At 54.3% G+C, this 23,735-nt stretch overlaps 1 protein-coding gene and 1 long non-coding RNA gene across 17 annotated transcripts in view; one reads left to right on the top strand and one right to left on the bottom strand.

Annotated features, from left to right (window-relative positions):
• MUC5AC (mucin 5AC, oligomeric mucus/gel-forming) overlaps positions 1-23,735 on the top strand; it is a 37,930-nt gene that overhangs the window by 8,648 nt on the left and 5,547 nt on the right. The window contains exons 12-38 of one of the 16 annotated variants that reach the window (XM_051967088.1): positions 294-398; positions 1,197-1,266; positions 1,404-1,541; positions 1,627-1,791; positions 2,931-3,025; positions 3,947-4,073; positions 4,410-4,662; positions 4,788-4,840; positions 5,334-5,434; positions 6,360-6,511; positions 6,942-7,080; positions 7,535-7,648; positions 7,871-8,053; positions 8,844-9,083; positions 9,600-9,756; positions 10,159-10,287; positions 10,732-10,876; positions 11,465-11,508; positions 11,608-11,796; positions 12,236-14,541; positions 15,739-16,245; positions 17,260-19,102; positions 19,473-19,729; positions 20,304-20,481; positions 21,671-21,921; positions 22,469-22,652; positions 23,070-23,274. In XM_051967088.1, the coding sequence (XP_051823048.1) occupies positions 294-398; positions 1,197-1,266; positions 1,404-1,541; positions 1,627-1,791; positions 2,931-3,025; positions 3,947-4,073; positions 4,410-4,662; positions 4,788-4,840; positions 5,334-5,434; positions 6,360-6,511; positions 6,942-7,080; positions 7,535-7,648; positions 7,871-8,053; positions 8,844-9,083; positions 9,600-9,756; positions 10,159-10,287; positions 10,732-10,876; positions 11,465-11,508; positions 11,608-11,796; positions 12,236-14,541; positions 15,739-16,245; positions 17,260-19,102; positions 19,473-19,729; positions 20,304-20,481; positions 21,671-21,921; positions 22,469-22,652; positions 23,070-23,274 (8,330 nt within the window). Of the gene's footprint in view, positions 1-293; positions 399-1,196; positions 1,267-1,403; positions 1,542-1,626; positions 1,792-2,930; positions 3,026-3,946; positions 4,074-4,409; positions 4,663-4,787; positions 4,841-5,333; positions 5,435-6,359; positions 6,512-6,941; positions 7,081-7,534; positions 7,649-7,870; positions 8,054-8,843; positions 9,084-9,599; positions 9,757-10,158; positions 10,288-10,731; positions 10,877-11,464; positions 11,509-11,607; positions 11,797-12,235; positions 14,542-15,738; positions 19,103-19,472; positions 19,730-20,303; positions 20,482-21,670; positions 21,922-22,468; positions 22,653-23,069; positions 23,275-23,735 lie in introns of all 16 variants that reach the window. The other 15 variants (XM_051967096.1, XM_051967092.1, XM_051967086.1 and 12 more) reach the window with 15 other exon arrangements.
• Positions 14,662-18,166, bottom strand: LOC127541835 (uncharacterized). Its single transcript, XR_007948482.1, has 3 exons — positions 18,068-18,166; positions 15,957-16,039; positions 14,662-14,759 (listed from the first exon to the last, which is right to left on the bottom strand). It is a non-coding gene; the product is annotated as an uncharacterized LOC127541835 (long non-coding RNA).

Genomic DNA, 23,735 nt, shown 5'->3' with positions numbered 1-23,735 from the left:
CTTTGGACGGCAGGCAAGCTTCCTTGAGCCCATGGGTTACTCCCGAGAAGCCCCCCTTCTTTCCTGAAGTGTCATCCCTAAACAAGTCGGGGTTCACTTTGCCTAAAGCGTAAGAGTTGGACTCCAGAGGTCCCCGGGAGGGTTCTGCCCAGCGATCTCATGAGGCGGTGCTAATTTGGGCCAGGAGCTCCCCTGGGGCTGGCTGAGTCCTGCAGCTGAGAAGCGAGAGGCAGCCAGGGGCTGGAGAGAGGCTGCCCGGGGCCTGCATCCAGAGGGGTCTTTCCTCTCTGCAGCCCTGTGATGACAAGGCCTTCACCGTGCTGACGGAGCTCCGCAAGTGTGGGCTGACTGACAGCGAGACCTGCCTCAAGAGTGTGTCCCTCAGCGTTGGGCAGACGGTAAGTGCGCCCTGAGCCGAGAGGGGGCCCAACGAAAAGGGGGCCCAACTCTGCAGGAGATAAGGGGGCCCAATGAGGAGGGGCTGCTCCCACTCTGGAGATAAGGGGGCCCAACGAGGAGGGGGTGCTCCCCCACTCTGCAGGAGACAAAGGGGCCCAACGAGGAGGGGGAGCTCCCTCACCCTGCAGGAGACAAGGGGGCCCAACGAGGAGGGGGTGCTCCCCCACTCTGCAGGAGACAAGGGGGCCCAACGAGGAGGGGGTGCTCCCCCACTCTGCAGGAGACAAAGGGGCCCAAAGAGGAGGGGGAGCTCCCTCACCCTGCAGGAGACAAGGGGGCCCAACGAGGAGGGGGAGCTCCTTCACCCTGCAGGAGACAAGGGGGCCCAATGAGGAGGGGGGCGCTCCCACTCTGGAGGAGATGAGGGGAAAGGATGAGCAAGGATGAGAAAGGGACGAGCACTCTGGAGAAGCGGGGTCCCCAAACCCATTCTCCCGGACGGGGGGCTGGGCCTGGCATCTTGAACACTTGTTCCTCCAGCCTCCATGTTTTCAGTGATTGCCCCAAGGTTGACTCTTCCTGCCGTGATCAGTTTAATCAATCACCCCCAGCATTTATTAAGCACGTTCCCCTTGCCGAGCAATGTGCTGGGAGACTAAGCGGCAGGTCTCTGGAGAGTGAGCTCTCGGGGTTTGGGGAGCTTCCCGTCTGAAGCGTTGCATCCAGAACCCCATGGAGAGGGCCACGAGGCTTCCAGACCTGGCCACCCCTCCCCACCTTCCTGCTCTCCTGCCCAGGTGATTGTGATCAAGTCCACCGGGGAGGTGTTTGTGAACCGGATTTACACTCAGCTGCCTGTCTCAGCAGGTGAGCGAAGCTTCCTTCTCTGCACTGTCCTGGCAGCTTCTCAGGAGACCGGGGCCGGGACTGCCCTGGCAGAGAGGGGCGTGGAGCGGGGTGAGGGGCTCCTCCTGCCCCACGCCAACCCCGTTCTTTGTCTACAGGAAATGCTACCCTCTTCAGACCTTCGTCCTCCTTCATCATCGCTCAGACCAACCTGGGCCTCCAGCTGACCATCCAGCTCAGCCCCATCATGCAAGTCTTTGTGAGACTGGAGCCGTCCCTGCAGGGGCTGACCTGCGGTAGGTGGGGGAGCCCCTCCCCCAGTCCTTCCCGGCCGGTGGCAGACGGATGGTTCCGTGCTCACGGCCCTCCCGCCTCCTCCAGGTCTCTGTGGGAACTTCAACAACATTCAGGCCGACGACTTCAGGACCATGAGCGGGGTGGTGGAGGGCACGGCCGCTGCCTTTGTCAACACCTACAAGACACAAGCTGACTGTCCCAACGTCAAGAATCACTTTGAGGACCCGTGCACGCTCAGTGTGGAGAATGGTGAGTGGGCTATGTAGGGTGGAGGTGGGGCAAGCCTGCGCTGCCCAACAGGCAGATCCCCAGGGTGAGACCTCAGGTCCAAGTCTCTCCTCACTACCTGTCTGAAAGAGGAGGTCGCCCAGGGAGTCCAGAGGTAAGGGACTTGATGAGGTCACACAGTGACGCAATGGGGAAGTGGAGAGGGAGCCCAGCCCAGAGCCTTCTCCTCTAGGACCCCGCCCCTAATCCTGGATGTGGGGAGGTGCTGTGCATGTCTGACTCTCCCAGGTCTCGTCATGTGCACATCAAATTCAGAGCAACAGGTCAGGAAGGAATCCAGGGCCTAGGAAGAAAAAACTGTTTAAAAGTTTCAAAAACTGAATAGGAAGAAATGTAATGTCTGACTTTTGTGTGAAAAATTTTAATTTCACAAATGTAAGCCTAGGAATGAGGAGTTAGATGGCAGCTCATCTGAAAAAGATCTGGAAGACAGTGGGTCACAAGCTCAACATGTGCCCCCCAGGGAAACATGACACTCCCCCCTTGGGCTGTGAGAATTTTGGGAATTGGGAGGTGGCAGGCCTTCTGTCCTCTGGGCCAGACCCCGTGGGGAGCCAGTTTTTAGGCTCAAGTGTAAGGTCCGACGTGTCTTCCGGACCCCAAGTCTGTGAACTGAAAGGACTTTGCCCATTTGTGCCTGGTCACATCAGCCCCCTCATCTGGAGTCCTGGGTCTAGTTCTGGGGGCAGAGTTAGGAAGCACCCTGATGAGCTGGACAATGTCATGGTCGAAAGGGTCAAGTTCATGAGATGTCAGGAGCTGGGAACTTTTAGGGGGCCGAAGAGCCAGAGCATGAGAAAGCCCTGTCTGCAAAGGTGTAAAGGCTGTGGGCAAGGTATCAGCCTTGTCCTACTTGGCTCCAGAGGGGCTGTAGCGCCAGGAGAAATGGGGGGAAGCTGCAAGATGGTGTCAGAATAGACCACAGCAGGATGGAAGAAAGGCGTCTCCTGGGAGCTCGTGGTAGGGACGGAACGGAGGGATTCTCAGCAGGCACAAGCTGCCCAGGAGACCCCGGGGTGGATCCCGGGATCCTGGGGCACAGAATCCTTGGGAGGCTTTCAAGGTCCCAACAAGAAGTCCCCTGTCCTTTTTGATTGCAGAGAAATATGCCCAGCATTGGTGCGGCCTGCTCACCGACCCACAAGGACCCTTTGCCCTGTGTCACGCGGTGGTCAGCCCGGCCCTTTACCATCGGGTAACTATCCACCAGTCATCAGTGGGCCGAGCCAAGTGATTGATGCTCTCACAGGCTTCAGAGGAAAGGGAGGAAGATAGGGAGAGAGGGAAGGGCAGATGAGAACAGCCAGAAGCCCCTATCAGAGCTTCTCAACATCCCCAGAATAGCCTGGAGGGCACTGGTCCTTTCATCCTCCTAGAACAGGAGAGGGCATGGCAAACATGACATATTCCACACCAGAGGTAGGAGGACCTGTCCGAGGTCCTAATAAGGATTCCAATGACCAAGGATGTAAAATGAGTCTCCCATTGGATCAGATGACAATGAAACAGGGAGCAAGCAGGTTTCTGACAGCAACACACGGCTGAGCTGTCTACCATAATGTGTGATCCTGAATGTCAATTCTGTGCAAAAGAGATCTTGCCAGACCAGGGCTTATGTCTCTCCTCTGGGATCAAATTGTTATGTCTAAAGAGACATTCAGGGAACCCCTGGTCTTCCTCTCCCCAGTCTAGGTCCTTCTTTATAACCTGACCCTGGTTTTGATCCTAATCCTGGCCCTGGCCCTGCCTCTGACCCTGGTCCTGATCCTGGTCCCAGCTCTGACCCTGTCCCTGGTCCTGATCCTGGCCCTGATCCTGGTCCTGATCCTGGCTCTGGCCTAACCCTTACCCTCTTCCTGGCCTTGATCCTAGTCCTGACCCTGGCTCTGGGCCTAGCCCTGGAGCACTTTTATAGCCACCCAGTTTGGAATCAAACTGAACAATTAAGGGGGGAAGTACCCTTAGTGGCAACGAGTGATGAGTCCCTTCCTTTGTCCATCAAACCTCTAAACGAATTACTTATGCCTGGAGTCCTGGAAGTCAGCCTCAGGTCTCTGGGAGCTTGGGTGGGTCTGGGGGATCCCTAGGACCACTGAGGGCCTTTTCTGTTCCCTAGAACTGCATGTTTGACACTTGCAACTGTGAGAAGAGCGAGGACTGTCTGTGTGCGGCGCTATCCTCCTATGTGCAAGCCTGTGCTGCCCAGGGAGTGCTTCTGAGCGGCTGGAGGGCCGGTGTCTGCAGTAAGGAGCAGTGGGACTTAGGCAGCACAGAGAGGGAACAATGGAAGGGAGGGGGGTAATTCTACGGTGCAGATGCTGTTATTATTCCCACTTTACAGTTGAGGAAACTGAGGTGAAGTGTCTTGTCCAAAGTGACACAGTTAGTCTGCGTCTGAGGTTGGATATGGATTTGGGTCCTCCTGACTCCGGGTCCAGTGCTCTCTCCACTGAGCCAGCTTCCAGCATGGAAGGAGGGAGGGGAGGTAGTCTCCCAGACCATCTGCATGATTCTAGGAGCTTTGGGGGGTAGCCCGCTGCCCACATTCTGACTGCTTGTGGGGCCTCCCTTGTCTGCAGCCAAGTCCATGTCATGCCCCAAGTCCCTGACGTACCACTACCACATCACCACGTGCCAGCCTACCTGCCGCTCACTCAGTGAGCCCGATGTCACCTGCGGTATCAAGTTCGTCCCCGTGGATGGCTGCGCCTGCCAGGAAGGCACCTTCATGGATGACACTGGCAAATGTGTGCCTTTGGCCAGCTGCCCATGCTACTACCAAGGGTCTGCCCTTCCAAATGGCGAGTCTGTGCATGACAACGGGGCCATCTGGTAAGGAGTCTGCCCTGCCCTGCCCCTGCCCCCTCCAGGCCCTGCCCCTGCCCCTGCCCCCTCCAGGCCCTGCAGTATGAAGAGTGAGGCCCCAGATGAGCCTTAGCTGGTTTCTTCCTTTCCAGCACCTGTACCCAGGGCAGACTGAACTGCATTGGAGGCCAGGTCCCGAAGCCAGGTAAGCCCCTCTACTGCCCATTGCCACACTCTGGCTGCTAAGGCCCCCACTTCAGTTCTCTGACTGGGTGGTCAGGCTACCAGCTGGGGTAGAGAGCCCAGAAGGGCATGTCCCCACAGGAAGCACCCCTGGACCTGGGGCCCAGATTGATAGAGGAGCATAGACAGCTGAAAGGGGCCCCAGATATACACCCCATGTACAGAGGGGTACACTGGCCCAGTGGGAGAGGGGCTTGGCCAAGGTCATGTAGCTTATCAGTGATGGAGCTTTCTTCCCGTGGCTTAGTGACCTTTGGGCGTCTGTCTCATTTCTGTGTCTCAGTCTGTCTGCCCGTGCACAAGCTAAGGCAAGGTCTCTGCACCATGAGCACAGAGCATTGTGCCTTACAATAGCCTGGCTCCAGCCCCAGCCCTGCCCCCAGTCCACAGGGATGAATTCTACAGGTGGGGGGCTCCCAGGGCTGCTCACAGCTTCCCTTCCCCTTCCCTTCCAGCCTGTACCGCCCCCATGGTCTACTTTGACTGCAGAAATGCCTCAGCAGGAGCGACTGGAGCGGAGTGTCAAAAAAGCTGTCACACTCTGGACATGGCCTGTGTGAGTGTCCCCTGAAGCTCTGCCCCTCTCTTTTCTCAGGGAGCTCCCAGCCCTCCATGCTTAGCCCAGGAAGGAGCCCTACGTCGCCCATCCTACTGCATTAGCACCATGTCCACCTAGATGAGTGAGGGTGTCAGTGCCCTTGCACATGGGCTCACAGGTGCCCTCACATCCTGTCATCTGCCTGCTTATATGGCCAGTCCCTGTCCTCCCTCCCTCCGGGACAGGCCTTGTATACTTCATCATGACAGTCTCATGAACAAGTGGGACAGGTAGACACCTGGTCCTTCTCTCTCCATTCCCTCTCCATCCCTGCTGCTGGCCGCTTCCCACCCTGTGCCATCCAGGACATCCAGAGAGCCTCTGAGCAGGACGGAAGCCATATCCTATTTGCAGAGCTCACAGAGTGCCCATTGCTTTACAGCTGCTCAGCATGTGCAGGGAGGGGAAATCTGTGAGATTTAGAGCCCAGGACTTCCTGAAAGTCTTTACTGAAGGGTCTTTTCAAGACCTTCTTGTTCCCATCTCCGGCTTACACTGCTTGCAGCTGTCTGAGCAGTATAGTGCTATTGGTCAAGTAGGCAATGTGTCTGTCTTTCAGTGTGTCTCAGTCTGCCTGCTAGCCTGTTTGTCCACCTGTGTCTCTCTGCCAATCTGCCTGGCAGTCTATCTGCCTTTCTGCCTGCCTGATGTCTGTCTGCCTGTCTGTCAGTTTGTCTGCCTGTCAGCCTATCTGCCTGTTGGTCTGCTCTCTCAGCCTGTCTGCCTATCTCTCTGTCAGCCTGTCAGCTTGTCTGCCTGTCTGTCAGCCTGCCTGCCTGCTGTCTGTCTGCCTGCCTGTCAGCCTATCTGCCTGCCTGTCTGTCATCCTGTGTGCCTACCAACAGCTCCTGTCACTTTTGACACCTTCTTCTGCCCACAACAGTATAACAGCCAGTGCGTCTCCGGTTGCGTGTGCCCGGATGGGTTGGTGTCTGATGGAGAAGGAGGCTGCATCCACAAGGATCAGTGCCCTTGTGTCCACAACGAGGCTAACTACCAGCCAGGCGAGACCATTCAGGTGGAGTGCAATACCTGGTAGGTGCCCGCGGCTGCCAGGGGTCTCGGTCTCCTCCTCTGCAGGAGGCGGCTTTCTTCACTGAAGCAGTTCGGGAAAACCTTCTGGGCAGGGAACCCAGTCAGAGGGCAGGCAGGGCTTTCCTTGCAAGAGAGGTGCAGCAGATTTCCAAACTCACGTCTCCCAGGACTCGCTGGCACTCCTCTGCTCCTTGGAGGCCTTTCCTGCTGACCCCTAGAGGGGGCAGAAGGCAGCACTCTGCAGCTGTGACACTGTCCCAGGAAAGAGACCAGCCATGGCCACCTGTAGCCAAGGAGGATGGAGGGCCAGGCCTGGTCTCCACCCTTTGCCTGGGGCTGCCTCCCCCTGCCCTCGGTTCCCACTGGCGGGCAGCCCCTTCCTGCCTGGGCCACCCACATGGGGCTGACACCCTTCTTCTTCTCCCCTCAGCACCTGCAAGAATCGAATGTGGGAGTGTACGAAGGAGCCCTGCCTGGGCACGTGTGCCGTGTATGGGGATGGCCACTACATCACCTTTGATGGCCAGCGCTATAGCTTCAGTGGGAATTGCGAGTATACACTGGTCCAGGTAAGAGGGGGCTGTGCTGGCCACGTCTTCCTCCCTCTCTCCGGACGTCCACAGATCCCTCTCTCCCTGGAGGTCCTCCAACACCTCCCTGCTGGGGGATCTGAGTCCAAGGGAGACTGGCCACTCCTACTAGTCAGGTTGAGGATGGGGAGCTGCCCGGGGTCCTGACATGTCCAACAACTGGCCTTGGCCCATTCAGGCTTGTCCCCAGGCTGGTGCAGTGGGGGAAGGTAGAGAGCCACAGACCATTCTGAAAGTCGCCAGGGACGCCGTAGGTCCTGGAGGGCTTTGGGATGAAGCCCAGAACACAGATTCTGGGAAAGGCAATCATAGCCCAGTCCTCAGAGCTCTCCACGGATAGCGATGACCTGGGATAGGAGCACTGTCCATGGTGCTTGGGTGGGGAAGGCTGGCCTCCTCCCCCGAGTCCCCACTTGAGCTTTTCCCTGGGCAGGACCACTGTGGGAAGAATAGCAGTGGCAAGGGGACTTTCCGAGTCATCACTGAGAACATCCCCTGTGGGACCACAGGCACCACTTGCTCCAAGGCCATCAAGATCTTCTTGGGGGTAGGTCTCTAACTGGGAAAGAAGCTGCCCAAAGAGAGTGTGGGACAAGGGCTGGGGCCGGGGCCAGCCTTGACTGGGCACGATTTCCCAGCCAAGCAAGCAGAAGAAGGGGGCACAGGACTCCCTGGGAGGCCTGGTCCTGGCCCAGTGCTCTGGAGGAGGCTGCCATTAGGTGTGGATCTGGGCCCAGGCACTGAGCAGCCTTTGACCTTTTAAATCCAGAGCTATGAGCTAAAACTCAGTGAAGGGAAGGTGGAAGCGATGGAGAAGGAGGGTGCCAAGGGGGAGCCGCCTTACAGCATCCGTCAGATGGGCATCTACCTGATTGTGGACACCAATGCTGGGCTGGTCCTGCTGTGGGACAAGAAGACCAGCATCTTTATTCAACTCAGCCAAGACTTCAAGGTACCGTGGCTGAGAAGCCAGACCTGTGACCCTGTGAATGCCAGGCTGCCCTGGAGGGGCTCCATGGGGGCCACGCTTGCTGGGAAATCAGTGCCTGTGTGTGGGTGTGCGTGTGGGTGTGCACCGTGCACGCTTAGGGGTGCATTGTGTGTGTGGGTGTGCATAGGAATGCACGAGTGCTTACAGTGGCGTGCACTGTGTGTGCACAGGCTCCCATCTGGGTGTGCGTCGCAGGTGGGTGGATGTGCCCGTTCTTGTGTTTGTCGATAAGAGGCTAAGTTCAGGGCAGGGATCCCAAAGTGCTTTTCTGGCCGGGCCCTGAAGCCGCAGGGAGATGAGGAAGGCAGGGCCCTTGGCCGTAGGAGCCAATGTCCCACGGAGGAGCAATGGGCTACACTGACTGGGGACGGGGGGCCGCAGGCGCTTGCCCGGGTTAGCCCAGGTTAGCGAGGATGCACAAAGCACTTTCCTTCCAGCCCCCTGATGTAGAAAGGGGGATCCTCATTCAGCAGATGAAGAAAAGGAAGTTTTCCCTCCATATGAGTGGTGGGGTGTCTTCCCCCCACCGGGAAGAAGGCTCTTCCTGGGACCACAACACCAGAGGCCACTTAGGACCAATAGACTGGAAAAGATGAGAATGGGTCCTCCAGGCAAAAGGAGCGAGGTGGTCAGTGGGGGGAAGGTTGGAAAGGGACTCCTCCTCCTGCAGGATGAGTAGCCAGGGCTGCCTGGGTGGGTCTGGACCTTGTACTTCCTCTGCCTCCCTTATCTCATCCTTCCCTCTGGGCAGGGCAAGGTCTGCGGTCTCTGCGGGAATTATGACGGCAACACCGTCAACGACTTCACCACCAGGAGCCTGTCCGTGGTAGGCGATGTGCAGGAGTTCGGCAACAGCTGGAAGCTCTCCCCCACCTGCCCGGATGCCGTTCCCGTCAGGGACCCCTGCACCGCCAACCCTTACCGCAAAGCCTGGGCCCAGAAGCAGTGCAGCATCATCAACAGCGCCGTCTTCGCAGCCTGCCATCCCCACGTAAGGCAGACCCCCACATGAGGCAGACCCCCTTGTGAGGCAGACCCCCATGTAAGGCTGGCCCCACATAAGGCAGATCCCCACATAAGGCAGACCCCCACGTAAGGCAGACCCCCACATAAGGTAGACCCCCTTGTAAGGCAGACCCCCACATAAGGCAGACCCCCACGTAAGGCAGACCCCCACATAAGGCAGACCCCCATGTAATGCAGAGGGGCTTCCTCACGTGCATAGTTCTGTCCCAAGCAGGGAAGCCCCCTGCCTCTTCACTGCACTGGCTGCTCCCCTGAGTGTCCTTGGCACTTGAGCGTTCACGAGAGCTTCGATCTCTTCTGGGGCAGGATGCGGCATCTCTATTGGCCAAAGAACCTGAATCAGTCTTGGGATCACTCCTGACATCACCCCCAAAATCTTCCACTTGTAAAGAGAAGGCGGGAGTGACGCCCTCCCCGGCTCTGGGGAAGCTGGGGTCCTGCTGGGGAAGGAGGAACCCAGATGCCGACTTGTCTTCCCCAGGTTGAACCCACTAAGTACTATGAGGCTTGTGTGTCGGACGCCTGCGCCTGCGACACAGGGGGAGACTGCGAGTGCTTCTGCACGGCCGTGGCCGCCTACGCTCAAGCCTGCAACGAGATCAGCGTCTGTGTCTCCTGGAGGACCCCCAGCATCTGCCGTGAGTCCCCGATCCCCCGGGAGAGAGGCCGGCCAAGTCTGGCCTCCAGATTTGCCTCTCCAGTTCATCTCCAGGGACACGGGAAGGGAGGAGACACCAGGGGTTCCCTCGGGGACCTGAGGCTCCACTACAACAGGCTCTGCCAGGGCTGGCCTACACCATGGGCCCAGCAAGACCCAGAAGAAAGGGTCGCCCCTGGCCCCCCGATTCCTTCCCTCCCAAACTCAGGGACTGTGCTCCCCTCTCCCCTCTCTGCTTCGCCATCTTGCCCGCGCCCTCTTGGGCTTCCATAAGGGCCGCTGCCTTGTCACATGCGTTGGCTCCCTTTAGGCAATCTGACCCTTTTATGTATTTAATTATTAATATTGATTGATTGTTTTATGATAATTATTCCCCTTTTAGCTCTGTTCTGCGACTACTACAATCCCAATGGCTCCTGTGAGTGGCACTACCAGCCCTGCGGTGCCCCCTGCATGAAGACCTGCCACAATCCAAGTGGGAAGTGCTCCCATAACGTCCGAGGACTGGAAGGTAAAACAGCGGAGCCTTAGCCCAGCCCCCAAAGGGCTCCAAGGTGCCTAGCCACACCCACATCATGGCCTGACATCATTTTCTGCCCCAAAGCACAAGAGATGCCTTGGCTGAGATCACATGATGGGGGAGGGAGAGGGAGTGTGGAGGAGGGAAGAGGAGAGAGAAGGAGAAGGAGAGGGTGTGGGGAGGAGGAAGCGGGTGCTTCCCTGGCAGTCCCCTGGCAGGTTTCTGTTTCACCCCACCCTGCTGCCCCCACTCAGAGCTCCACTGCCACCCAAGTTCTAGGCAGTAGCTTTTCACCAGGCCCTGGGCAGGATTTAGCTGACAAGTCCTAAGTCCTGTGGAAAGCGTAGTCACCTGGCCACCCTCTCTGGCCAGAGGCGAAGCTGGAGAAGAGCTGGTGGGTCCCACACAATCTGAGAGCGAATCCTCTCCCTGCAGGCTGCTACCCCAAGTGCCCTCCAGAGGCGCCCATCTTCGATGAGGATAAGATGGAGTGTGTCCAGAGCTGCGCTCCGTGCTATATCCGAGGAAGATACTACCCGCCGGGCTCCCCAGTGCCCTCGGACCAGAACTGCCACTCATGGTAAGATCCTCTCACTCAGGGTGGCAAGTGAATGACATCTGCCCCTCCCGATTCTTCTGTGATCGAGACTGTCTGGAATCCTCCAGGCCTAACACTCCCATCCCCACTCCGACTCGCTCCACGCAGTCTTAATGGCTGCCAGATGTGTCCTTGGGTAAGAACTCTCCAGAGGCAAATGCATCCCTCAGAAGGGAAGGGCCGCTGGTCTGGAGCCTTTGCCCTAAAATTCCTGGAAAGGAGAGCGGGGAGGGCTCATTTATCGGTGGCGTGGGGGTCCCATCCCCAGAGAAGTTTCTGCGGCAGAGATGCCGGGCAATTGTTCCCGCAGAGCTCGACCCTTTGTTTCTCTGGCTCAGTGGCCGGCGTCCTGTTTCTGTCCTTGGCAAACCCAAGCCCTGTCTGAGGCTGAGGTGGGGATGAGGGCTGGAGCAGGGGAAGGCGATACTTTCATAAAAACTGAAGCAATGGAAAGCAGAGCCGGTGACTGGAGATTGTCGGCCTGGCCCGATAAGTCAAAAGCCGCCAGGAGATAGCGCGGGGCCAGTCGTCTCCGGCTCCCCTTCCCATTCTCCTTCTCTCTCTTCTCAGCTCCTGCACCGAGGCAGGCATCAAGTGCACTTATGACTCAAAGGGTAAGAGATGGGCTAGTTTTTGAGGACATCTCCCTGGCTCGGGGCTGGCTGAGGGTAAAGCCAGATGTTGACGAAGTCTTCCTCTCTTCTGCTTGCCAGCATGTGTCTGCACTTACGAAGGGCGGAGTTTCCATCCTGGGGAGATCATTTACCACACCACAGATGGCACCGGGGGCTGCATTACTGCCACCTGCAGCGCCAATGGCACTATAGTGGGCAAGGTGTATGACTGTGACTTCACCACCCCAGCCCCCTCAACCACCTTTTCCTTCTCTCACACCACATTAGGTAAGACCACGGCCAAGTCTAGTCAATCTGTAAGCACTCGTTAACAGGCGTGCTACGAGTACGGAGAAAGGAAATTCTCTGCTCCCAAGGAACTTCCCAATGCACAGAGTGATTTCAGGGTGGGAAAGGCCCCTCTGGATCATAGGCTACAGGGAAAATACCTGATTCAATCAAGGTTCCAGTATTCTCGTGGAATCTGAATTATTCAGTGCCTTACGCACTTGATCTGGGCAGTTTTAGCGGCTGGGTCCCCCTGATGTCCCCTTCTCCACTGTCCACTTCCCACACTGTACGACCTTGGGACCAAACATCTAAGATGATCTCGGCCAGAGACAAAACATGTCAAATACTGGTGCTTCCTTAGAGTTCCAGCCTCACACAAACAGGCTTCTTTTTTCTGTACAGCTAATGTTGTCTTATGTATGTTCTGAAATCCTAGGTCGTCATTCTACATGCCAAGGACACAAAGTTACATCAGTCCCACCTGTGACTTCATTGGCTACAGAACATTTCACGACTCCCTTGCCTATGACAGGCCCAACTGTAACTGTAACGAAATCGGAAACCACGGAGTGTGTTAAAGAGGTTTGCACTTGGTCTCCTTGGTTGGATGTCAGCCACCCGGGAACAGGGGCCAACAGTGGAGATTTTGATACCCTGGAGAACATCAGAGCAGAGGGCTATCGAGTTTGCAGCTCTCCAAGAGGGGTAGAATGCAGGGCTGCAGAGTTCCCCGCTGTGCCGTGGCAGGAGCTCAACCAAACCGTGGAGTGTAGCACAACACAGGGACTGATCTGTCACAATAAGGATCAGGCATCTGGAAAATGTGAAAACTACCAGATCAGAATTTTATGCTGCACTTCTCAGTCATGTGAGCCCAGCACTGTCAGGGCTCCCACGACAGAACCACACTCCCAAAGCACAGTTACTCCTGCCACCTCAACATCAAGCCCATCCACGATACCAGAACCAGAGAGTCACTCGACCAAAACCACAGTCTCTCCGACAACAAAGGAAAAGGAGACAACAGAAAGTCACTCTCCTTCCCCAAAGACACTCGAAAACAGCAGTCACTCTCCTAAGGTGACATCAGTGGAGGTGAGAACAGTGCCAGTGACAAACCCATGCCTTCAAGAAGTCTGTGAATGGACAGCCTGGATAGATGGGAGTTATCCTAGCCCGGATATAAATGGGGGAGATTTTGACACCTTTAAACATTTAAGATCGGAAGGATACAAGTTTTGTGATGTCCCTACAGAAGTGGAGTGTAGAGCTAAAAGCTTCCCGAACACACCTTTGGAAGAGCTGGAGCAGAATGTGACTTGTAGCAAGACAGAAGGGCTGGTGTGTCTGAACAAAGATCAGCTCCCACCCATATGCTACAACTATGAGATCCGGATAAAGTGCTGTTGGAAGGAAAATGTCTGTGGTCCAAAAGAGCGGACCACGTCAAGGACATACACTACACAGACACCAAAATCACATGGAGTGACCAAAATAACCACAGAACAGAAGCCCACAGTGAAACCAACCTGTCAGCCACAGTGCTCCTGGACCAAGTGGTTTGATGTGGACTTCCCATCATCAGAACCCAGTGGTGGAGATGAGGAAACCTACAACAATATCATGGCAAGAGGGGAGAAAATCTGTCACAAGCCTGAATATATCACAGAGCTTGAATGTCGTTCAGAGTCTCACCCTGGGGTTAGCATTAATGAGACAGGTCAGGTGGTCGAGTGTAACCCTGACTATGGGCTCATCTGCAGGAACCAAGATCAGAAGGGGAAATTCAAGATGTGTCTTAACTATGAGATCCGTGTCCTCTGTTGCGAACCCATGGACAACTGTCCCATTACATCTCCAACCACTCCCACTACCACATCGGTTACAACAAAGCCAAGTCCTGAGACAACCTCCCATTCTGTACCCATCACAGCCACTTCACCTCCAACTTCACCCCAAACTCCAACAACCTCAGTTACTACATCTCCAACCACTCCCACGACCACATCGGTCACTACAAAGCCAAGTCCTGAGACCACCTCCCATTCTGTGCCCACTACAACCACTTCACCTCCATCTTCACCCCAAACTCCAACGACCTCGGTTACTACATCTCCAACCACTCCCACGACCACATCGGTTACAACAAAGCCAAGTCCTGAGACCACCTCCCATTCTGTGCCCACTACAACCACTTCACCTCCAACTTCACCCCAAACTCCAACGACCTCGGTTACTACATCTCCAACCACTCCCACGACCACATCGGTCACTACACAGCCAAGTCCTGAGACCACCACCCATTCTGTGCCCACTACAACCACTTCACCTCCATCTTCACCCCAAACTCCAACGACCTCGGTTACTACATCTCCAACCACTCCCACAACCACATCGGTTACAACAAAGCCAAGTCCTGAGACCACCTCCCATTCTGTGCCCACCACAACCACTTCACCTCCATCTTCACCCCAAACTCCAACGACTTCAATTTCCACAACACCAACCACAACTCCTAGCACATCTACCCACCCACCTACCCCCAGCTGTCAGCCACAGTGCTCGTGGACCAAGTGGTTTGATGTGGACTTCCCATCATCTGGACCCAATGGTGGAGATGAGGAAACCTACAACAACATCATGGCAAGAGGAGAGAAAATCTGTCATAAGCCTGAATATATCACAGAGCTTGAATGTCGTTCAGAGTCTCACCCTGGGGTTAGCATTAATGAGACAGGTCAGGTGGTCGAGTGTAACCCTGACTATGGGCTCATCTGCAGGAATCAGGATCAGAAGGGAAAATTCAAGATGTGTTTCAACTATGAGATCCGTGTCCTCTGTTGTGAACCCACGAACTGTCCTATCACCACTACTACATCTCCAACCACTCCTACAACCACATCGGTCACTACAAAGCCAAGTCCCGAGACAACTTCCCATTCTGTGCCCACCACAACCACCTCAACTCCATCATCACCCCAAACTCCAACGACTTCGGTTTCCACTCCACCTGAAAAAACACCATCCACATCTCATACAACCACAACTCCTAGCACATCCACCCACCCATCACCTCCCAGGTGTGAGCCACAGTGCTCATGGACCAAGTGGTTTGATGTGGACTTTCCATCATCTGGACCCAGTGGTGGAGATGTGGAAACTTATAATAACATCATCAGAGGAGGAGAGAAAATCTGCAAAAAGACTGACTATATCACACGGCTTCAATGTCGAGCACAGAACCATCCCCATGTTAACATTGAGAAAATAGGACAAGTGGTAGAGTGCAACCCTGACTATGGGCTCATCTGCAAGAATCAGGATCAGAAGGGGAAATTCAAAATGTGTTTCAACTATGAGATCCGTGTCCTCTGCTGTGAACCCAGGATAAACTGTTCTACCACCACTGCTACAACTCCAACTACTCCCACGACTATATTTGTTACCACAAAGTCAAGTCCTGAGACAACCTCCCATTCTGTACCCACCACAACTACTTCACCTTCATCTTCATCCCAAACTCCAATGACTTCGGTTACTACATCTCCAACTACTCCCACGACCACATCAGTCACTACAAAGCCAAGTCCTGAGACAACTTCACATTCTGTGCCCATTACAACCACTTCACCTCCATCTTCACCCCAGACTCCAACGACCTCAGTTTCCACTTCACCTGAAAAAATACCATCCACAACACCAACCACAACTCCTAGCACATCTACCCACCCATCTATCCCCAGCTGTCAGCCACAGTGCTCGTGGACCAAGTGGTTTGATGTGGACTTCCCATCATCTGGACCCAATGGTGGAGATGAGGAAACCTACAACAACATCATGGCAAGAGGAGAGCAAATCTGCCACAAGCCTGAATACATCACAGAGCTTGAATGTCGTTCAGAATCTCACCCTGAGGTTAGCATTAATGAGACAGGTCAGGTGGTCGAGTGTAACCTGGACTACGGACTCATCTGCAGGAACCAAGATCAGAAGGGGAAATTCAAGATGTGTTTCAACTATGAGATCCGTGTCCTCTGTTGTGAACCCGTGAACTGCCTCATCACCACTACTACATCTCCAACCACTCCCACGACCACATCGGTCACTACAAAGCCAAGTCCCGAGACAACTTCCCATTCTGTGTCCACCACAACCACCTCAACTCCATCATCACCCCAAACTCCAACGACTTCGGTTTCCACAACACCAACCACAACTCCTAGCACATCTACCCACCCATCTACCCCCAGCTGTCAGCCACAGTGCTCATGGACCAAGTGGTTTGATGTGGACTTCCCATCATCTGGACCCAATGGTGGAGATGAGGAAACCTACAACAACATCATGGCAAGAGGAGAGCAAATCTGCCACAAGCCTGAATACATCACAGAGCTTGAATGTCGTTCAGAATCTCACCCTGAGGTTAGCATTAATGAGACAGGTCAGGTGGTCGAGTGTAACCCTGACTATGGGCTCATCTGCAGGAACCAAGATCAGAAGGGGAAATTCAAGATGTGTTTCAACTATGAGATCCGTGTCCTCTGTTGTGAACCCGTGAACTGCCCCATCACCACTACTACATCTCCAACCACTCCCACGACCACATCGGTCACTACAAAGCCAAGTCCCGAGACAACTTCCCATTCTGTGTCCACCACAACCACCTCAACTCCATCATCACCCCAAACTCCAACGACTTCAGTTTCCACAACACCAACCACAACTCCTAGCACATCTACCCACCCATCTACCCCCAGCTGTCAGCCACAGTGCTCGTGGACCAAGTGGTTTGATGTGGACTTCCCATCATCTGGACCCAATGGTGGAGATGAGGAAACCTACAACAACATCATGGCAAGAGGAGAGAAAATCTGCCACAAGCCTGAATACATCACAGAGCTTGAATGTCGTTCAGAATCTCACCCTGAGGTTAGCATTAATGAGACAGGTCAAGTGGTCGAGTGTAACCCTGACTATGGGCTCATCTGCAGGAACCAAGATCAGAAGGGGAAATTCAAGATGTGTTTCAACTATGAGATCCGTGTCCTCTGCTGTGAACCCGTGAACTGCCCCATCACCACTACTACATCTCCAACCACTCCCATAACCACATCGGTCACTACAAAGTCAAGTCCTGAGACCACCTCCCATTCTGTGCCCACCACAACCACCTCAACTCCATCATCACCCCAAACTCCAACAACTTCGGTTTCCACAACACCAACCACAACTCCTAGCACATCTACCCACCCATCTACCCCCAGCTGTCAGCCACAGTGCTCGTGGACCAAGTGGTTTGATGTGGACTTCCCATCATCTGGACCCAATGGTGGAGATGAGGAAACCTACAACAACATCATGGCAAGAGGAGAGAAAATCTGTCACAAGCCTGAATATATCACAGAGCTTGAATGTCGTTCAGAGTCTCACCCTGGGGTTAGCATTAATGAAACAGGTCAGGTGGTCGAGTGTAACCCTGACTATGGGCTCATCTGCAGGAACCAAGATCAGAAGGGGAAATTCAAGATGTGTTTCAACTATGAGATCCGTGTCCTCTGCTGTGAACCCGTGAACTGCCCCATCACCACTACTACATCTCCAACCACTCCCACAACCACATCGGTCACTACAAAGTCAAGTCCTGAGACCACCTCCCATTCTGTGCCCACCACAACCACCTCAACTCCATCATCACCCCAAACTCCAACGACTTCAGTTTCCACAACACCAACCACAACTCCTAGCACATCTACCCACCCATCTACCCCCAGCTGTCAGCCACAGTGCTCGTGGACCAAGTGGTTTGATGTGGACTTCCCATCATCTGGACCCAATGGTGGAGATGAGGAAACCTACAACAACATCATGGCAAGAGGAGAGAAAATCTGCCACAAGCCTGAATACATCACAGAGCTTGAATGTCGTTCAGAATCTCACCCTGAGGTTAGCATTAATGAGACAGGTCAAGTGGTCGAGTGTAACCCTGACTATGGGCTCATCTGCAGGAACCAAGATCAGAAGGGGAAATTCAAGATGTGTTTCAACTATGAGATCCGTGTCCTCTGCTGTGAACCCGTGAACTGCCCCATCACCACTACTACATCTCCAACCACTCCCACAACCACATCGGTCACTACAAAGTCAAGTCCTGAGACCACCTCCCATTCTGTGCCCACCACAACCACCTCAACTCCATCATCACCCCAAACTCCAACGACTTCGGTTTCCACAACACCAACCACAACTCCTAGCACATCTACCCACCCACCTACCCCCAGCTGTCAGCCACAGTGCTCGTGGACCAAGTGGTTTGATGTGGACTTCCCATCATCTGGACCCAATGGTGGAGATGAGGAAACCTACAACAACATCATGGCAAGAGGAGAGAAAATCTGTCACAAGCCTGAATACATCACAGAGCTTGAATGTCGTTCAGAGTCTCACCCTGGGGTTAGCATTAATGAGACAGGTCAGGTGGTCGAGTGTAACCCTGACTATGGGCTCATCTGCAGGAACCAAGATCAGAAGGGGAAATTCAAGATGTGTTTCAACTATGAGATCCGTGTCCTCTGCTGTGAACCTGTGAACTGCCCCATCACCACTACTACATCTCCAACCACTCCCACAACCACATCGGTCACTACAAAGCCAAGTCCCGAGACAACTTCCCATTCTGTGCCCACCACAACCACCTCAACTCCATCATCACCCCAAACTCCAATGACTTCGGTTTCCACTCCAACTGAAAAAATACCATCCACAACACCAACCACAACCCCTAGCACATCTACCTACTCACCTACCCCCAGCTGTCAGCCACAATGCTCATGGACCAAGTGGTTTGATGTGGACTTCCCATCATCTGGACCCAATGGTGGAGATGAGGAAACCTACAACAACATCATGGCAAGAGGAGAGAAAATCTGTCACAAGCCTGAACACATCACAGAGCTTGAATGTCGTTCAGAATCTCACCCTGAGGTTAGCATTAATGAGACAGGTCAGGTGGTCGAGTGTAACCCTGACTATGGGCTCATCTGCAGGAATCAGGATCAGAAGGGAAAATTCAAGATCTGTTTCAACTATGAGATCCGTGTCCTCTGCTGTGAACCCATGGACAACTGTCCTTCCACAATGCCCAGTTCAAGTTTGTCACCAACCATTTCCATGAAAACATCAGCCACTACTTTTCTTCCATCTAGCAAGATCCCACCATTCCATGTTTCTACAACCTTCAGCACCTTGTCTCCACATTCAAGTTCATCATGTTACTGTTTCTTGTCTGGAAAAGTCTATCCAGCTGGTAAGTACCTTGTAATGTCTCTTCATTTCTCTTTTCTTTTTACTTCTGATTCTACCCAATCCTTATTGTTCTATTTCTCTTATCCATTCATTCATTCATTCATTGAAGTCTCAGCATCCTTCTTCTTGCCTTGCCTTCCCTCTACGACTTCCCCCAAGAGCCACAAAATAATTTTGAAATGCCACAGATCCTAGTGGCAGCTCGTGGAGGACCTGTGGCCCATTTCTTTTTCTGTCTTCACTGTTCTCTTGCACAAGACAAATAAACCACTAAGCAACAACAGTGAAAGTAAGCATAGTGATCATTATCCCTTAATTCCTGCTGCTTTTCCAAGTACACCTTCACTTAAAGCTTTATTTTTGTCTCATAGGAACTGTCATATACAACCAGACGGACAATGCAGGTTACTGTTACTCTGCCATTTGTAACAGAGACTGCAGTGTGGAGAGGATAGCGGAAAGCTGTCCTACAATAGCTCCCGCTCCCAGCCCATCGACATCAGCATCTACAACCACAGCCATAGACACTTCAGCAACCACCCCCAGATTGCCATCAGCATCTTCATCTCGCCCTCCAGTTACAACAGGAAAATCAAGTGGTTGCCTGAATGCAGAACCGCCCAGAAAAGTTAGTTGGCTGTCTTCTGCCTTCTTTCTCTTTTGGCCCAGCAAGGACTGACCTTTGCGGGAGGGGGGAATGGTTTCAAGAATTGGGTGCAGGAATTTTCCAAAATTCTCTTAAATTGCTCTAAAATTTCAAGTTAGAGTGTCTGGAAAGATCATTACAAGAAAGGAGTAAAAGGGCAATTTGACTTTGAGGAAAGTGGTTGGTTTGTTTTTTTTTTTTTTTTTCAAAATGCTGAGTTAGAAATAATAGGTGAATGCTCAAGGGGAAACAGTTATTTCAGGAGTAGGAGAGGAGCCCGTTCTGATCTACATAAATGGCTTCATTCCTTTATTTGAATACAAAAGATTCTCTTTTATAATCTGACCTCTGGAAGGCTCCAGGAACTTGATGACTCTCTTATGTGTCTTCTCTGTAGATTTAATAACTTCCTTTCTGAATTGCCAACTAGAGTCCTAAAATCAATCACCTCAGGAAACCATAGGCACTAGCCCCCCCCCCCAACCCCCGCTTCATTTCTGGACCTTCACTTGAGCTTCAAAAGCCCAGTCCCAGATCTGTGCCTTTTTTTGCATAGAAAGGAGAGACCTGGTTCATGCACAAGTGCAAGAAAGCCACCTGCGAGGGCGACGATGTGATCACACTAACGCCTGTGAGCTGTCCTCCTGTGAAGGAGCTGTCCTGTGCTAATGGCTACCCTCCTGTGAAGGTCTACGATGATGCTGATCACTGCTGCTACCATTATGAGTGTCAATGTAAGTGACTGGGCATGGAGTCCAACTGATGGCTCCGCTGTGGGCTGCGGCCAGTTGAGGACGCGTCCAGGTTGTTGAGCTGAGATTTTCAGCAGCATTTGGGCAGCAGAGCTCAGTGCCTAATTAGCCCAAATAACTAACCAACGTGGAAGCTACTTGCTCATCTTCGCCCCTTGCCCTGTGGTTCCTCCCCTCGTGGCACCCAGCAGTGGCTGTGTACAGAGGGACTGCCTGTCCTCCCTCCCTCAGATAGAGTGTGCCTTGTGTCGTATGTCTCAGAAGCAGAGACTGGGTTCAAAAATTCCAATTGCTGCTCTGATGGATGTGAAGAGCATAGAGGCCAGGTGTCTAGATCTTAGAAGGATTCAAGGAAATGCTGCTTGTTTCCCGTGGTTGGGACCCATAGGCACTCATCCTAACCAGGAACGTTGTATTGAGTGGCTAAAGAACTTGTGTCAGGAGAGAGCCCTGGCCAATGGCTAGTGGGTGGGTTCGGTGCAGTCCAGTTGCCTGACCATGAGATTCTCACTATACAGAACAAATGCCAGCCAGCAGAGGCCGAGGGTAGGATTGCCTACCTTCCCCAATCCTTTGTGCCCCTGAAGGACAGCACAAGCTGGGCATGGCTCCTCATCACTAAGGGTCCTTCCTTACATGCTGACCATGGCTCCTCATCACTAAGGGTCCTTACATGCTGGCCATGGCTCCTCATCACTAGGGGTCCTTCCTTACATGCTGGCCATGGCTCCTCATCACCAAGGGTCCCACTTATGTGCTGACCATGGCTCCTCATCACTAAGGGTCCTTCCTTATGTGCTGGCCATGGCTCCTCATCACCAAGGGTCCCACTTATATGCTGACCATGGCTCCTCATCACTAAGGGTCCTTCCTTATGTGGTGACCATGGCTCCTCATCACTAAGGGTCCTTCCTTATGTGCTGACCATGGCTCCTCATCACTAAGGGTCCTTCCTTATGTGCTGACCATGGCTCCTCATCACTAAGGGTCCTTCCTTATGTGCTGACCATGGCTCCTCATCACCAAGGGTCCCACTTATGTGCTGACCATGGCTCCTCATCACTAAGGGTCCTTCCTTATGTGCTGACCATGGCTCCTCATCACCAAGGGTCCCACTTATGTGCTGACCATGGCTCCTCATCACTGTCCGTTGCCTTCCTTCTCTGGCCAGGTGTGTGCAGTGGCTGGGGAGATCCTCACTACATCACCTTTGATGGGATCTACTACACATTTTTGGACAACTGCACATATGTACTAGTGCAGCAAATCCACCCCGTCTATGACCACTTCCGGGTCCTCATCGACAACTACTTCTGCGACGCCCAGGATGGCCTGTCCTGCCCTCGGTCCATCACTGTCGAGTACAAAGACAATCGCATTGTGCTTATCCGGACTCTGGTCCGTGGAATGATGGAGAATGAGGTGGGACGGGCTTCTTCTCCCTGGGTGGGTCCCGAGCAGCCTGGGGGTCCTTGGTGTCTTGGACTCCAGCTGGGAAGCAGGGTGGGGCCCAGATTACAACATAGAATGAGGCGATAGCCCTGCCCAGCAAGCAGGACTCCTAGTGAAGGCACACACCAGGCCACGTGGCAGAAAGGGAAGAGCAAGGGACCAGTGGAGGTTCTTCCCCCCTCCTCGCTCTGGGCCCCTGAGGCTTTGCCAGTGCAGGGTGAGGATGGCTTCAAGGATGTGGAACTGTGGGCTAGGGCTGTCAGATGCAGAGGGCCCACACAGGTCCCTGGTGCAGGCCTTTCCCCAGTAGATCAGGTTGGTGTGACCAAGTGGTCCACATGTTCAGGGCAGCCTCCCAGGCTCTGGTCGGGCTCCTTTGCCCAGGAAGTATTTGAATTAGGTAGAGGAGCCAGCATTGGGGTAGGAGCCATGTTTAGTGGGAGGCTGTGAGGGGGACAGCCATAGCTGAACCCAGTCCCTGCGACTCATTGTTTGTCATAACTGATCTTCCCCCCAGATTATTTTCAATAACCGGACTGTCAGCGCAGGGTTCAAGAAAGACGGCATTGTGATCTCCACCCTTGGCATTAAGATGTTTGTCACCATCCCAGAGATCGGCGTCCAGGTCATGTTCAGTGGGATGCTCTTCTCAGTTGAGGTGCCCTTCACCAAGTTTGCCAACAACACGGAAGGGCAGTGTGGTAAGTGCCTGGGCTGTGGCACGTGCCCTCTACGTGCCTGCCCCCCAGGAGAAAAGCCGTGGGGTGTCTCTGCCATTGAGTCCTCCCCGGCTGGGCTTGGGCAGCCAGGCTGGCAGATGCAGCTGCGTGGGATTGGACCAGCACTTGCTGAAGGCAAGCTGGAGAGAGGCCCCAGTCCTCATGCCCTCAGCTTCCCATGAGCGTCTCAGAGCTCCAGCCCCTGCAGAGCATTATCCCGGTTTGTCTCTATGCCCAGAAACTGAAGCAGGGGCCTTGCTGAAGGTTCATGTGGGCTTGGGTCGGGACCCAGGTGCCAGGACTTCCAGCCTCTAGGCCCCCAGACGGGGCCTTATAAAAGTGGGTGGGGGTCTCCCGGGCTCCGTGACAGCCTTAGTGACGCCAGGCCCTCCCCTGCAGGGACATGCACCAACGACAAGAGGGACGAGTGCCGCCTGCCTGATGGGAAGATGGCGTCTTCCTGCTCTGCCATGTCTGGTTCCTGGAAGTACCATGTGCCCGGCCAGCCATATTGTGCCGGGCCGCCCCCCACCCCTCCCGTGCCTTCCCCCACAACGTCAAAGCCCTGCCCTCCTTCTCTTCTCTGCATGCTGATCATGAGCGAGTAAGAAGCCCAAAAGCATAGTGAGGGATCTGGGGGTGCTCAGACGACGGGAGCAGGGGCCCGATTTCTGCTCTCCCGAGCCCGGCTCCCCGACAAGGGTGACTTGTCTACTGAGAGAGTGAACCCCCGGCACCGGCAGTCTCCCAGGCGAGGCTGGTGGATGCTGTGGAGGGGAGCTGGGCACTGGGCGGGAGTGGCTGGCGGAAAGGGGTCCCTGAGAGCCCCCCGCGGTCTTGGATTCTGTGATCTTTCCCTTACAAGAGCCACCCCAGCTCCGAGTGAGGCTCGAAGGGGTTTGAGAACCTGTGACAATGTGGAGCTTAGAACAGGACGGGGGCCACGGCTGGACAGCTCCACGTCAGCCTGACCTGGGGGGTCTGAGCCGGGGGCCCTGGCTCCCAGGCCTTGGCTGCGGGAAGGCTCTGGCCAGGCTCTCTGCATGCACCCCGTGACACGCCAGC

This window comes from Antechinus flavipes, chromosome 6, assembly GCF_016432865.1.
Source record: "Antechinus flavipes isolate AdamAnt ecotype Samford, QLD, Australia chromosome 6, AdamAnt_v2, whole genome shotgun sequence".
In the NCBI taxonomy this organism is placed as follows: Eukaryota; Metazoa; Chordata; class Mammalia; order Dasyuromorphia; family Dasyuridae; genus Antechinus; species Antechinus flavipes.
Note: the sequence above shows the minus strand (reverse complement) of the source record. Positions and strands in the feature narration are given on the sequence as shown.